Raw genomic sequence first — 16,027 nt, 5'->3', positions numbered from 1 at the left:
TCCTCTCTTCTCACTCATTCCCTGTAGTAATGGCACCTGTTTGAACTTGTTATCAGTATAAGGGTATGTGCACACGTCCGGATTTCTTGCAGAAATTTCCTGAAGAAAACCGGAAATTTTCTGCAAGAAATCCACATTTTTTTTTTTGCGTTTTTTTTCCGTTTTTTTCGCGTTTTTTTAGCATTCTGCAAGCGTAATTAGCTTGCAGAATGCTAAAGTTTTCCAAGCGATCTGTAGCATCGCTTGGAAAACTGACTGACAGGTTGGTCACACTTGTCAAACATAGCGTTTGACAAGTGTGACCATCTTTTTACTATAGATGCTGCCTATGCAGCATCTATAGTAAAAGATAGAATGTTTAAAAATAATAAAAAAAATTAAAAAAATGGTTATACTCACCTGCAGGCGTCCGTTCCTATAGATGCCGGTGAGGTTCAGGACCTTCCATGACGTCGCGGTCACGTGAGCGGTCACATGACCGGTCTCGACCAATCACAAGACCGTGACGTCATCGCAGGTCCTTCACCGCACACCAGCTATAGAAACCGAAGCGGCAGCATGCAGCGGAGAGGCGGGAAGACATCGAAGGTGAGTATAGGACTATTTTTTATTTTAATTCTTTTTTTTGGACCAATTATATGGTGCCCAGTCCGTGGAGGAGAGTCTCCTCTCCTCCACCCTGGGTGCCAACCATCTGCTTACTTCCCGCGTGGTGTGCACAGCCCCGTGCGGGAAGTAAGCAGATCAATGCACTCCTAGGTGTGCGGAATCCCCTGCAATTCCGCATTTTAATGAACATGTTGCTTTTTTTTCCGCGATGCGATTTTTTCGCGGAAAAAAAGGCTACATTTGCACAAAAAATGCGGAATACACTGAAAATAATGGGAGGCATATGTTAGCGTTTTTTTCGCGTTTTTATCACGTTTTTATAGCGAAAAAATGCGAAAAAACCGCGAAAAATACTGAACGTGTGCACATGGCCTGAAAGACACCTGTCCACAACCTCAAACAGTCACACTCCAAACTCCACTATGGTGAAGACCAAAGAGCTGTTGAAGGACACAGAAATAAAATTGTAGCCCTGCACCAGGCTGGGAAGACTGAATCTGGAATAGGCAAGCAGCTTGGTGTGATGAAATCAACTATGGGAGCAATAATAAGAAAATGGAAGACATACAAGACCACCGATAATCTAATTTCCTATAATTAATTAGCAAATATTAGCAAATTAGCAGTTCTTCAAATATTAATTTGAAGAACTGGTAGAGCTGATAAATTGAATTGGGTGAGTAAATAAGTAATTTACACTGAGTTTTGCCCCATCTTCCCTTTTTTGCGAATTATATAATCAGGATCCAGCCAGCAAAGCTGTGCTCAGGGACTTGTCTGAAACAGAGCTTCCACTTTGAGGGATGACATCTTCAAAGCTGTAAACAGGGGGCTAAGAGGAGAGATATACTGCAGGAGGGCTGTATACAGCGTCGGACTGGAGCACCTGGGGCTCACCAGAGAAAATCATTCTTGGGGCCCACTATGTAGCTACATAGAAATAAATACAAGACCACCAATTGTGTGGTAAAACACGCTAATATCAGGGTATAATATAAGGTAGTACACGTCTTAATTATGTAGCAGGGGTTGGGGTAGCCCCCTCAAAGAAATTAAAGTAGCCCCCTCATAGGGTACAATGTATCGCCCTCACAGAATATAATGCAGACCCCCCATAGAATATAATGCAACCAGCCTCAGAGTATAATGCAGCCCCCATAGGGTATAATGTAGACCCCTTAGAGTATACTGCAACCCCCCTCATAAGGTATAATGCAGCCCCTTCATGGAATATAATGTAGCCCCCTCATAGGGTATCACGCTGCCCCCTCTCATAGGGTATCATGCAGCTCACCCTCATAGGGCATCATACAGCTCCCCCCCATTATTATTATTATTTATTGTTATAGCGCCATTTATTCCATGGCGCTTTACATGTGAGGAGGGGTATACATAATAAAAACAAGTACAATAATCTTAAACAATAAAAGTCATAATGGTACAGGAGGAGTGAGGACCCTGCCCGCGAAGGCTCACAATCTACAAGGGATGGGTGAGAATACAGTAGGTGAGGATAGAGCTGGTCATGCAGCGGTTTGGTCGATCGGTGGTTACTGCAGGTTGTAGGCTTGTCGGAAGAGGTAGGTCTTCAGGTTCTTTTTGAAGGTTTCGATGGTAGGCGAGAGTCTGATGTGTTGTGGTAGAGGGTCCCAGAGTAGGGGTGATACGTGAGAGAAATCTTGTATACGATTGTGGGAAGAGGAGATAAGAGGGGAGTAGAGAAGGAGATCTTGTGAGGATCGGAGGTTGCCTGTAGGTAAGTACCAGGAGACGAGGTCACAGATGTATGGAGGAGACAGGTTGTGGATGGCTTTGTACTTCATGGTTAGGGTTTTGTACTGGAGTCTCTGGGCAATGGGGAGCCAGTGAAGGGATTGACAGAGGAGAGAGGCCGGGGAATAGCGGGGGGACAGGTGGATTAGTCGGGCAGCAGAGTTTAGAATAGATTGGAGGGGTGCGAGAGTGTTCGAAGGGAGGCCACAGAGCAGGAGGTTGCAGTAGTCAAGGCGAGAGATGATGAGGGCATGGACTAGGGTTTTTGCAGATTCTTGGTTGAGGAATGAACGGATCCGTGAAATATTTTTGAGTTGAAGTCGGCAGGAAGTGGAAAGGGCTTGGATATGTGGTTTGAAGGAGAGATCAGCGTCAAGGATTACCCCGAGGCAGCGAGCTTGTGGGACTGGGGAGAGTGGGCAGCCATTTACTGTAATGGTTAGGTTCGTTGGGGGGGTCTCGCGTGAGATGGGGGAAAGATGATGAATTCTGTTTTGTCCATGTTAAGTTTGAGAAATCTAGCGGAGAAGAAGGATGAAATAGTGGACAGACATTGAGGGATTCTGGTTAGTAGGGAGGTGATATCTGGTCCAGAGATGTAGATCTGTGTGTCATCAGCATAGAGGTGATACTGAAAGCCATGAGATTCTATGAGCTGTCCCAGGCCAAAGGTGTAGATGGAGAAGAGCAGGGGCCCAAGGACTGAACCTTGTGGGACTCCGACAGATAGGGGGCGAGGTGAGGAGGTGGTGTGTGAGTGGGAGACGCTGAATGTCTGGTCTGCTAGGTATGATGAGATCCAGGATAGGGCCAAGTCTGTGATGCCAAGGTATGAGAGGGTCTGTAATAATAGGGAATGGTCCACTGTGTCAAAGGCAGCCGACAGGTCGAGGAGGAGGATGACAGAGTAGTGTCGCTTGCTCTTGTCGGTTAAGAGGTCGTTGGTGACCCTAGTTAGGTCAGTTTCAGTGGAATGGTGTGACCTGAAGCCAGATTGTAAGCGGTCAAAGAGGGAGCAAGAAGAGAGATAGGAGGACAGTTCAAGGTAAACGTGTTGTTCCAGTAGTTTGGAGGCATAAGGGAGAAGTGATATAGGGCTATAGCTAGATACAGAGGATGGGTCAAGAGAGGGCTTTTTGAGGATAGGTGTGATGGAGGCATGTTTAAAGCTTGAGGGGAACACACCAGTTGTTAGTGATAGGTTGAAGAGATGGGTTAGGGTTGGGATAAAGACTGTGGTGAGGATTGGGATGGGAGCGGGTCAAGTGCACAGGTGGTGAGATGCGATCTTGAGAGTAGAGTGGAGAGTTGATTTTCTGTAATGGTGGAGAAGTTGGTTTTGGAGGTGGAGGGCTGGGAAGTCGGGAGGAAGGGCTCTGGGGGTTGTTGACCAAAACTGTCTCTGATGCTATCAATCTTCTGCTTGAAAAATGAGGCAAATCTTCAGCGGAGATAAGTGGGGAGGGAGGAGGTGCTGGGGGACGGAGGAGAGAATTGAAGGTGTTGAATAACTGTTTAGGGTTGTGAGACAGGGAGGATATGAGAGATGAGAAGTAGGTTTGTTTAGCTGTGGCGAGTGTGGTCTTGAAAGTAGTGAGGGACTGTTTGAATACGATGAAGTGCTCGTTGGAGTGGGATCTTTTCCATCTGCGCTCAGCAGCCCTGGAAGCTCGCCTCAGTTCTTTGGTCAGGCTGGTGTGCCAGGGCTGTCTGTTGATTTTGCGAGCTTTGGTATGTGTAAGTGTTGCAGCAGATTCCAAAGCTGCAGCTATTGTGGTGTAATATAGAGCGGCAGCGTCATCCGCATTGTGTATGGAACTTATGTCTGTAAGAGGGAGGAGGGATTCAGAGAATGAATGTAGGTCAAGATGTTTAAGATTTCTGAGAGGGTGTGAAAGTTTGTGGGGTGGGGATTGTAGACATGGAGTGGAGAGAGATGAGAATGTGAGAAGGTTGTGGTCAGAGAGTGGAAGAGGTGAGTTAGAGAGGTTAGATAGGGAGCAGAGGCGGGTGAAGATGAGGTCCAGTGTGTGACCATCTTTGTGAGTGGCTGCAGAAGACCATTGAGTGAGGCCGAAGGAGGAAGGGAGAGATAGAAGTTTAGTGGCAGCTGAGAGGGAAGTGTCAATGGGTATGTTGAAATCGCCCATGATGATAGTGGGGATGTCCGCAGAAAGGAAATGAAGTAGCCAGGTGGTGAAGTGGTCAAAGAAGGTGGTGGCTGGCCCTGGGGGGCGGTAGATGACAGCCAGTTGGAGGTTGAAGGGGGAGTAGATGCGCACAGAGTGCATCTCAAAGGAAGGGAGGGTAACAGAGGGTGGCAGTGGGATTGGGGTGAAGGAGCAGTTATCTGACAGGAGAAAACCAACTCCTCCGCCCCATAGGGCATCATGGAGCTAACTCCCCCATAGGGCATCATGCAGCTCACCCTCCCCATAGGATATCAGGTCACCCTCCCCATAGGGTATCAGGCAGCTCACCCTTCCCATAGGGCATCATGCAGCTCACTCCCCCGTAGGGCATCATGCAGCTCACTCCCCCCATAGGGCATCTTGCAGCTCACTCCCCATAGGGCATCATGCAGCTCACACCCCCTCCTTGCCCCATAGGGCATCATGCAGCTCACCCCCCTTGCCCCATAGGGCATCATGCAGCTCACACCCTCTCCTTGCCCCATAGGGCATCATGCAGCTCACCCCCCTTGCCCCAGAGGGCATCATGCAGCTCACACTCCCTCCTTGCCCCATAGGGCATCATGCAGCTCACCCCCCTTGCCCCAGAGGGCATCATGCAGCTCACACTCCCTCCTTGCCCCATAGGGCATCATGCAGCTCACCCCCCTTGCCCCATAGGGCATCATGCAGCTCACCCCCCTTGCCCCATAGGGCATCATGCAGCTCACCCTCCCTTGCCACATAGGGCATCATGCAGCTCACCCCCCTTGCCCCATAGGGCATCATGCAGCTCACCCCCCTTGCCCCATTGGGCATCAATAGGGCATCATGCAGCTCACACCCCCTCCTTGCCCCATAGGGCATCATGCAGCTCACCCCCCCTTGCCCCAGAGGGCATCATGCAGCTCACACCCCCTCCATGCAGCTCACACCCACTCTTTGCCCCCTTAGGGCATCATGCAGCTCACCCCCCCCCCCATACAACCCCCATAAAAAAAAACACAAAAAAATCACAATACTCACCTCTCCTCTTCGCTCCCACGCTGACTCCAGCAGCGGCTCTGCTCTGATGTCAGGAGCTGCGCTGCTGTCGGCCTCACACACAGCAGGTGCGCAATGAAGTGAAGTCATCGCACACCTGCTGTGTGTCAGCGGCGAGGGGAATCATGGGAGAGGGAGCTTCATCTGACGCTCTCTTCCCATTAACAAGCACTGGGGGGTGGCATTGGCGCCGGGACCCCTGGCTTACGGTCCCATAGCGGCCGTGTGAGCTGGGGGCCCTTGAGGGAGCGGCGGGGGGGCCCTGGTCTGCGGGCTCTGATAGCGGGCAGTGTTTATCCGCAATTTGCGGCAAACGCTGCCCGCTATTATAGTGAAATGAATTCACACCTCTCCACGCCCATGGGGGTGTGGGGAAGCGTGAATATTCATTTCACTTTAGCAGCAGGGACAGGCTTGGGCTTCCTGTCACCCGCTGCTTCTCCGCTGGTACTGGGGGCCGCATAGCAGCTGCGTGGTGTGCGCTATTAGCGACACCCCACTTGCTGGGGGCCCCTGGAGCAGCGGGGTCCCTAGGCACTGCTGGCACTGTATGCCAGCAGGTCAGGGCCCGGGCCCACCAGAGAATCCTCCGGTTCTCCGGTGGGCCAGTCCGACCCTGGCTGTATATAGGGGCTGAAAGGAAAAAATATATTGCCAAATGGAGCCGTATACATGGAGCTGAGATGAGAGATGTACTGCAGGAGAGGGCAGAAATTAGTAATGTACTGCAGCATGGAGCTTTGTATAGAAAGGCTGAGAGGATAAACTGCAAGATGAGTTGTATACAGTTTGTTGAGATGAGAGATATACTGCAGGAGGGGCCTTTGTATACAGTGGGCTGAGAGGAAAGATATACTGGAGGAGGGAGCTTTGTACGCAGGGCACTGAGAGGAGAGATGTACTGCGGGTGATGGCTCTGTATACAGGAGACAGAAAGGATGATATACTGCAGAATAGGGCTCTGTATATGAGGACTGAGATTAGTTGAGAAGTGTTTGTAGCCTGGTGCTGAGAAAAACTGCAAATGTCGTGCTGTTAATGCATATAACAGAAAATTATCTTCTCCCATATGTATCAATTGAGCGGAATTTGCAGTTTCTTAAAACTGACCTGTCTGCAGCAGGCAACAAACAAAGCCGTACACTGGTGTTGTGGAAGATTTCTGAAGAGTTGTGCTAAAACCAGCTATTGATGTCAACCACACAGGCAGCTATACTGATGTAGATGGCAGAAGATATAATTGGTCAGGCAGTGTACTGTGCAGGAGCAGAGAGTGCACAGAGGCATAAGGTGAATTCTACACTTAGATTAGCTTGATGGTAAGTCAGAGAGATGGGGCTTGTCAGGAGCTCATTGGAGAGGAGAGAAGGGTCTGCTGCACCGAGGAGGAGAAAATGCTGCTCTGAATATAGTTTTAGCAGATTAGAATATGACCCCCCATTTTGCATCATGAAGCTAGATGCCAGAACAGGTAGATAGAAATGAAAAAAAAAAAAACACAAAGGCACAAAAAGAAACTTTTTGTTGGACTTAATTTGTTAACAATAATTATGCATGTACTGTGCTTAATGAAGTATAATGTGATTCTGTGAATAACTCTTTAAATAAGAATTTGTAGAAAACTGCCCTTTATAAGCCTAGAATTAGAAATTCCTACTAAAATTACAGCCAATGCTAAAATCACACATTTTCTTCTTTGAACAACTTTGAACGTATGTTAATGGATGTTGAAACTTTTGAAGAAATGTTTTTCAAGGGTCTTCGTTAAGGGGTCAATCTGGTTACATTCATTTTATGCTGAATAGAGTATTGCAGCACGTGTTTCGGGCCTTCTGTCCGACGGAAAAGAACTAGTACAGATAATTAATGTTACAACTTTTTCAAAGAAGCATCCAGAATTTTGGATATCACAGTGACTATTAATAAAGGAATCAATATTTTTACTGCAGGGACACCATAAGTTACATGCTTATGGTTCCGCGATTGTATATTATAATGGTGGACAGTAAAATTGCATTAATCACATATGGTTTTTGATGATGATGAAGATAAGACACACTGTAAGAAAGTTGATGTATGTAAAACACTCATATTTAAGAGTCCAGCTATTATCTCACTGGCGAAACATATAAAAAAGCTACGTTATCTTCATGCACACCATAGATATTGAGTAGACCAGACAAACAAATGGGAAGTCACATTTTACTTTATTAATTTTGAACTTTCAGATTGATTAGAACATACAGAAATTAGCAAATTATGCTATTTGTGTGGATGATAACTACAATTGTCAGATTAACAGATGATTGTGGTGAAAGGGGACAATGTGCCGAAGACTTTTTTAAAAACCAGTAAGTGGAATCACATCAGCTTTTGTCAGCTTATTCCTTTTCATCGTCATCGTCTTGTTCTCCTTGCAGCTTTTGTCTTGCAAACTCCTCAATGACCACATCCTCTGCACTAGATTCGAATGACAGATGTATATGAATTGTGAACAGATATGTGTTAGCAAAGCGCTAAAACAAATGTAATGCGAACAACAATGGCTGAAGTATGACTACACTGATTTTCCCTGGTTATACTCAATGATACTTCCATATTCTTTGCGCCGTGTTTTTTTTCCCCATCTCATAAATTAATGGCATAATTGCTGCCTGGACCCACATTAACCTGAGAAATAAGTGGCCAGACCTCTGGCTAACAATGTGCGGCTTCATAGCGGGAGTGCAGGTCAGCACTATTTAAGGGAATGGAACCATATTGCGGTACCCGCACAGTCAGTGACTGAGAGCACAAAATAACACTAAACCCGCACTACAGACACTTTATCCTCAGAAACGGTATGGATTCCGGCAATTAGACTCCCAGCCATCAGAGAGTAATGGTTTATCGTAACAATCACCTAATAAGATGGGAAACCCCTTTAACCTCAGCCTTGTGTGTTCTCCTGCCATCATTTTCCTGGACCTAAATTAGTTGTAACCATTGCTGTTAGATTTCTAAAACCCCGTCACCCAGTTGCTCCCTCCTCTCTTCCAAACACAATGAGAGCTATACTTCTCCCTCATTCCCGGGTTCCTGCGCACATACTGTATATATATTTTATTATTCTTAGCTCACAACTGCTATGTGACGCAATATCCCCGGAGGCCAGGATAAAGAGGTGGGGATGAGCCAGAAGGCAGCAATAGGTGATAAGTAAGGAGCGCTATATCATTTTATACAATACAACGGTATGGGTAAAACATTCAAGAGTCAAAGTATTACCTAAGAAACTATTGCATCTATATGATGCAAATGGGGGACTGAAATCTTATTTTCCTACTGTGCCATTTACAAAAAATAACGTATGCCCAGTTATGCTATATTTAAAAAAATTATATATGAATATATTTTTAATTCATATCACTCTTTGTCCCTCTTACCTTGCTGAAACTGTAGATGTCCAACATACAAGCAGAAAGAGAAGAGAAACACATAAAGGTATAGTATAAAACTGTTTGTTGGCTGCAAATCGACTTTTGTGCCTTTGTCTTTCTACCATTGGATTTAAGTTAAAAGGTTCACCTAGACCATATATATATATATATATACAGTATATATTAGATATACATATACATACACACACATATACTGTATATATATATATATATATAGGGCCTAAGCTGACGTAAGATGTATGGGGAATTCCTGGCTCCCCCTCAACATATGTTGTTGGGGAGATGAAGGATCCATCCTTTTGAACTGTAACTCCAGATCCTTTTGTTCTCGGGATGATAAGCCACCACAGAAGTAGTCTGAACATTGACTTACTATCCTCTCGCCAATTAAAACAGCTGAACAAAGCATGTGTACGTATGGGTAGTTTGCAGTAGTAGCGTTCGGCCAACAGCTAGTAAATATACTGTATATGGATCCTATGATCCAGTCTAGCCCAGAACTTGGCATCTCAAATGATGTATTAGAGTTCCCTTTTGCATACACTCTTTTATGTTATTTAATTTTGTATAGCTAACTCTTTTCATGTATCTCTTCTGAAGTCATACAGATCATAAGTTAGCCAAACTAGTTATCTTTTTATTGGTTAAAGGGAATTCTGAATATGATGTAAAGAATAAGCTTGATGCGTGGTGAATTCAGGAGCTCTTGCCAACATCACGCTCTGAATAAGGTATAGTCCTTTGGAGAAATCTTGATGGCAGAACTGTCTGGCTCATTCTTGTATAAAGGAAATGTCAAAGGAAAGGGAAATGTCAAAAATGTAGTCTCTTCCCCAGTATTAACTATGTATCTGCTGTGCTGCTACCTCTCTTAGGTTGCAGACTGTTCGATGTTCTGTCACTGATGACGTCACTTCCGGTCTTGACAGCGTACCAGAGCAGCGTGTGCTGGAGCAATAGGGTTTTAACCTTTAGAGTTTGCATCATTTATTTCTTTTACTACATTAATTGCCTTTAGTACATTTTTTAATAAAGTCAAATAGCCAATTTAAAGCAGGTGTAGCTCTCTTTTGGTTGTGATGTATATACTGTATTTCTAAAGAACATTTCCAACATATCTTCTTTTGTCTAATTGTATTCTGATAAACATTCTATATTCATTTTACTTTTACAATTTTTACTAGAAACTCTAGAAATGTATTAATTTCTGTTTTAAGCTTGTGGTTAATAAATCTGACCGTAGAGATAAAGGGCAACAAAAGTGGAGAATTTCGATGTACAATTGGTGAGGAAAGGTTGTACTTGGTGGTCCTAAGTCTTTTTTCAACATTTGTAACTATGTATGTAACATATATACATACTATTAGGTTCAGAACAAGGGTATACTGAATTAATATATAACTAGAGTTGGTGTGAATCGATTCACATACCATTCTATCGGCCACAACCTTGGTGGGTGGTCATTACATGGGAGCAGGAGTACCTTAGCTGGTAGCATGGGGGCATCTTATCTGATGGCAACAGCTGGTTTTCTTACGATCAGCCGGCTCAGTGAGACATCATGTTGCAGTGACACATGTGATGTTGCACCAAGTCGGCTAACCAAAAGAAGAGCTGCAGATGCCATCAGTTAAAAGGCAGTACTCCGGCTCCCGTGCAATGGCCATAGAATACTGTTGTGGCAGATGGATTGGGACATGTGAATCGATTCACACCATCTCTATATGTGACTTATGTCAATAATGTCCTCAATAAACTTCCATATTAATTTTTTCATGCCATATATCTAGACTCACCATCAGATGGCTTTGGATGCATCAGATTAAAAGGCAGTTCCACAAAAACATCACTGGAGGATAACAGATACAGAATTAGTTAGAATTTTTATATATGCAGGTCCTTATAGAGGAAAGTTTTTGTTTGATACAAACACTGCAAAAATTATAGTTTCCAAATATTTTTCTCAAAGCCTCCTTTCATATGGTTGTAGTAAAATGTAATAACATATATTTAATATGTAAATAATTGTACATTTACCTTGAGATAAGGTCTCCTAGAATGCTGCAAATGAATGAGAAAAAAATATTAATGACTAAACATAACAGTAACATTGTTTTTTTCTGGTGATTGTAAATCCATTTTGCAATGCTGGTTGGTGTGGACCCACTGCACCACCAGTCGGGTTTACCTTAGGGTATGTGTCCACGTTCAGGATTGCATCAGGATTTGGTCAGGATTTTTCATCAGTATTTGTGGCCAAAACCAGGAGTGGAACAATTAGCGGAAAAGTATAATAGAAACATCTGCACCACTTCTGTATTTATCACCCACTCCTGGTTTTGGCTACAAATACTGATGAAAAATCCTGACCAAATCCTGATGCAATCCTGAACGTGGACACATACCCTTAGAGGGATTTAGCTAAATGACTGCCGAGTATTCGCTAGAGCCTCTGATGCTGAGGATATGCTTAGCCGCTGGTAGTTACCAGGTACCATTCCAAGGCAATCCCCGGTTCTGCAGCAGCTGACCGGAAGGTCAGAGTTGCGGGTACACGGCACAGAGGGACGAGACAGAGGTGTAGTCAATAGGCTGGTTGGTGTTATTAGAAGCAAAGTCTGCAGTCATTCTATGTGACACACTGTTGCCTTTCCCCTGTATGCCCTGTGCCGGTGGGTGGTCATGTGATTGCATATATATATATACATATACATTATGGTAGATCTGCTCATTCAGCTGCTCATAGAGGTAGACATAGAAACACTGTCTCTTTAAATTTTCCACTGGTTTATTGAGGTACAGCTTAAACCAGGGCAGGGTTAGCATCATAAACATGGCCTTTCTGGCCCAACTAGAAAACTAAACAAAAAACAAATGGCACAGTCCTTGTTGCTGCAGGGATCTACCTGCCCAGGAAACAAAAAAAGGTTCAACTTTCCTTATCTTCAAACACAGCTCTGTATCCTCCATCTCCAGGTATACCCAACACTGAATGAGCCAGAAGGCTGTATATTTATCTTCTGAACTCCTTGGGGTGGAAACATGGTGAATGGCCTCTCATCCACTCTTCAGCTGTTTACTATACCTAGCCCTAAACATGGCTGATTAATCCTTCTCAGTACTTAGTGCGCTGGAGCATTTTCCTAGGTTCATATCACTGAAACTTATAACCTCAGTGACACACATCTGTTCTCCAGTACTTTGCCAGTGACTTTTGTCACATATCCCCCCCATCTGCCCAAAGCCGGGGTTTTTGGCAGCTTCAGTCACCAGACAGGGAAGTTTAGACACAGCATCTGCGTTACTATGCAGTTTTCCACTGTGCTCCACACGAAAGTTGAAGTTCTGGATCCCTAGAAACCATCTAGTCACCTGGGCATTCTTCCCCTTTCTTTCCCTCATCTATTTCAGGGGCGCATGATATTACACTGGCATGAACTTCTGACGGTAGTACCTCATGGTGTAAATTGACCATTTGATGTCCAAGTATTTTTCTACTATGGCATACTTTTTCTCACAGTAGGGTTGTTGTTATGAACAGATTCATCCACTCCCTTCCTAGGTCGAGGCATTCCTGAGTTGCACAGGGAGCCCTCCTAGATTGCAGACAACCTGGTTGGCCTAGTGGAAAGTTACCAGGTGGTCAAGAAGTCCTTAAGGAAATCAGGCAGTGTTGCATCCCCATTCTGGGATACCCGGAAGGAGCTTGACTCTAAAAAGAAGGGTAATAGAGCCACAACTGGAGGGAGTCCAAGGTCCCAAGGGGTCACTGAGGGGTTGCCAAGGGCAGCTGGAAAGGACTTAATTTGTTGTAGATGTCACATTCTTGGGCATATAGGCGTCCGTTGTCCTATGTCCACCAAACAGATGGACTGCTGCATAGAAAGGTGGTAGGCCGGGGGATGGTGGAGGTTCCAACTGTAGAGTGCATAGCTGTGATCACAGTCACCAATGAACTAAGACATGAGCTGCAGCCATAAGCTGAAGATTATACCCTTCCGGAAGTTCCATCGGTCGTTGATGATATAATTAATTCTACTCCAGAACTGAAGTTACATTGTGAAGCTTCTGAAGCAAGTACACCAAAAGATATTTCTGATCCAGAAGAAACTGCACCTGACCAAAACAATGATTCACTTTTTCCTGACATGTATGGGGCTGAGAGATGCACAGAATGAAGTTGATATGGCCAGAAAAAGTCTCATTGCAAGAGTGGAGGAGCTGATGGCAGGGCAAGATTCTCTTAAAAGCGAGATTGAAACTGTAAAGCAAAACCTGTCTTGTTGTAAATTAAAGTTAAGAGAAACTGATCAGGATCTGCAGATGACTCGCATTGAACTGGATGAAGCAAGAAAGTTATGCAGAGAGTATTGTGAGGTGGATATACCTGCTGCACAGAGAAAACGATTCACCACAGCTGAGATGGCATGTGTACTGATGGAAAGAAATCAGTATAAAGAGAAACTTATGGGCCTTCAAGATGCAATTCGCAGAACAGAAATGTTAAGGGCCTCCAAAGAAGTGCAAGATGTACAAATGAAACAAAATCTTCCTTTTGAAAGGTATTTAACAGATTATTTAGTTCTTCTACTGGACCACAAGGGAAAGCAGTAAAACCACCTTCAACACCATCAATAGGACTTAAAGGGAACCTGTCACCCCCCCAGGTGTTTGTAACTAAAAGAGCCACCTTGTGCAGCACTAATGCTGCATTCTGACAAGGTGGCTCTTTTAGTTATTGGTGCTGTAACTGCAGAAATAATCCATTTTGTAATTTGTCCCAAATACCTTTCATCAGTCCTGAAGGCAGGTCTTTCCCCCCTGCTGCAGACGCCGCACTGCTGTCACTCAAGTCCTCTTGGCGCTGGGCACCGCCTCCTCAGCGCTGTTTTCAAATCAGCCGGCGCCTGCGCTCTTTTGTCATGCCTTGGGCAGGCGCAGTGAGCGCTGCCCGTCCTCTGTCCTCATGCAGTCCAGCTGACTGTGCCTGTGCGGACGCCCTGCCTGTGAATCCCAGCCCTGCAGTGTGAATAAATCAGAAGACACTGTGGGGCGGGATCTCAGGCAGGGCGGCCGCACAGGCGCAGTCAGCTAGACTGCAAATGAGGACAGAGGACGAGCAGCGCTCACTGCGCCTGCCCAAGGCATGAGAAAAGAGCGCAGGCGCCGGCTAATTTGAAAACAGCACTGAGGAGGCAGCGCCCGGCGCCAAGAAGACATGAGTGACGGCTGTGTGGCGTCTGCAGCAGGGGGGGAAAGACCTGCCTCCAGGACTGATGAAAGGTATTTGGGACAAATTACAAAATGGATTATTTCTGCAGTTACAGCACCAATAACTAAGAGACAATAACCTTGTCAGAATGTGTAGCGCCCCCACTGCCGCAGGGCCGAGGGGTACCCGGTACCGGGCCTCTGAGTCTCTGCTCTGGGGTTGTCACGGTGGCTAGGCCCGGTCCGTGACCCTGCTGAGGGGCGTACAGTGAATGATAGATGTGGATGGTGGTGGTGGTGCGGTGTAGTAAATAACGAGGACACCAGGTTGCAGTCTCTTTACCTCTTTACTGAAGGTCTCTGGGTCCTCAGTCCGGAATACGGTTCACCAGGCTGCGCAAGTCCGGCCGCTCCGATGGCACCTCCAGAGTTCCCTTTGCAGGTGGAAATCTGTGCCTGCCTGCTTGCGCTATGTGTTGTGGTCCTCCCCTGCTGTGCTTATGGGATAGTCCCCACAACTGTTGTGTCTGTTTCTCGTGTTCCCTCACAACAACTCGATTAGATGATGTTCTGCTAATCCTCCGTCCCTCCCGGTGTTATGGTTGGGACGCACCCGTATGATGGGTAGGCTCGGAGCTCTTCCCGGACCCTAGAGTCGCCCCTCTCCACAGGTTGCCCCCCAAGTCTGCATAGGTGATTTAGGTGAGACAGCCCGCCTGTGACTGACTGTCCTGCCGTTGGTTTGAAGTATTGCCTGGAGCTAGATATATGAATACTTCCTCGGCGCTCCGGCCGCCGGTTGTGCGCCTCAGTAGGATGTTGCCTCGATCTTACAGCACGACTCCTACTGGTAATCTCCTTCTTGCTTTGATCTCGTTTCTCACTCAGCACAATATATCTCGCTTCTGATCCTTTCTTAGGGCACCGCCGCTATGCTGAGCAGGCACGGTCCCGTGACGTTCTTTCCTGTTGCCAGGCCTCTGTCAGGGTCCCAAACCTGACAGGGACCCTACCGAATCTTCCCCACAACACCCTCTGCCACAAGGTGTTGCCTGGTTCCAACCCAGTCAGCTTTCTGTCTAACTTCCTGCCTGACCCCCAGTTTACCCGCACGGTGAGGAGTGGCCTAATAAATAGCACCCTTAGCTCCCCCTGGAGGCCCGACTGTGAAATGTATTGGTGTATGTGATACCTGGTCAGATGAACTCCTTCAGTGCCATCAGACGTACCATAGCCCCCCTTAGCGGCGGAGCCACAGTACTGCAACGACCAGGACTCTGGGGCGCTGCAAATGCAGCATTAGTGCTGCACAAGGTGGCTCTTTTAGTTACAAACGCCTGAGGTGGGTGACAGGTTCCCTTTAACCAATCCCAGTTTTCTGCTGCTATGTTTTCTGCTGGTGGAAACAGTGTTATACTAAATCAGTCTATGAATTTTTATATACCTAATACCTCAGATGATGTTGACGCTTTGTTGTTACAATGAAAGAAATATGAGCATTAGCAGCACATTCGTTCTCACATCCATCTGGAAGGAGCATGGGTGAGCACAGGTTCATGGCTGGAGTATTTTGCCTTTTTTAAAGAACATGGGTGATTATCTAGCAGAAAGTGAGCTCAGGAACGCTCCTTACTAATCCAACTTTGCATTATTCTCCCTCTTCCTCTATTCTTCCTCTACACAATTCAAAGATGTGAACAGAGTTGCCACTATCAGGAAGGAAGTTTGCTAATTCATTCGGCTGTGTCTGAATGGTGGACTTGCCTTCAGATAATTCAA

The 16,027-nt window shown here is 45.9% G+C and overlaps 1 protein-coding gene and 1 pseudogene across 1 annotated transcript in view; one reads left to right on the top strand and one right to left on the bottom strand.

Moving 5' to 3' along the window:
• Positions 1-7,792: 7,792 nt before the first annotated feature.
• Positions 7,793-16,027, bottom strand: part of ARR3 (arrestin 3) — a 29,341-nt gene continuing 21,106 nt past the window's right edge. Inside the window, exons 14-16 of the mRNA XM_077284953.1 lie at positions 11,075-11,098; positions 10,830-10,886; positions 7,793-8,057 (exon numbers count right to left, since the gene is read on the bottom strand). Coding sequence (XP_077141068.1) covers positions 7,979-8,057; positions 10,830-10,886; positions 11,075-11,098 — 160 coding nt within the window. The 3' untranslated portion in view covers positions 7,793-7,978. The remainder of the gene's footprint in view (positions 8,058-10,829; positions 10,887-11,074; positions 11,099-16,027) is intronic.
• On the top strand, positions 11,463-15,884 carry LOC143808935 (C-Jun-amino-terminal kinase-interacting protein 4-like; annotated as a pseudogene).

This window comes from Ranitomeya variabilis, chromosome 2 (assembly GCF_051348905.1).
Source record: "Ranitomeya variabilis isolate aRanVar5 chromosome 2, aRanVar5.hap1, whole genome shotgun sequence".
In the NCBI taxonomy this organism is placed as follows: domain Eukaryota; kingdom Metazoa; phylum Chordata; class Amphibia; order Anura; family Dendrobatidae; genus Ranitomeya; species Ranitomeya variabilis.
Note: the sequence above shows the minus strand (reverse complement) of the source record. Positions and strands in the feature narration are given on the sequence as shown.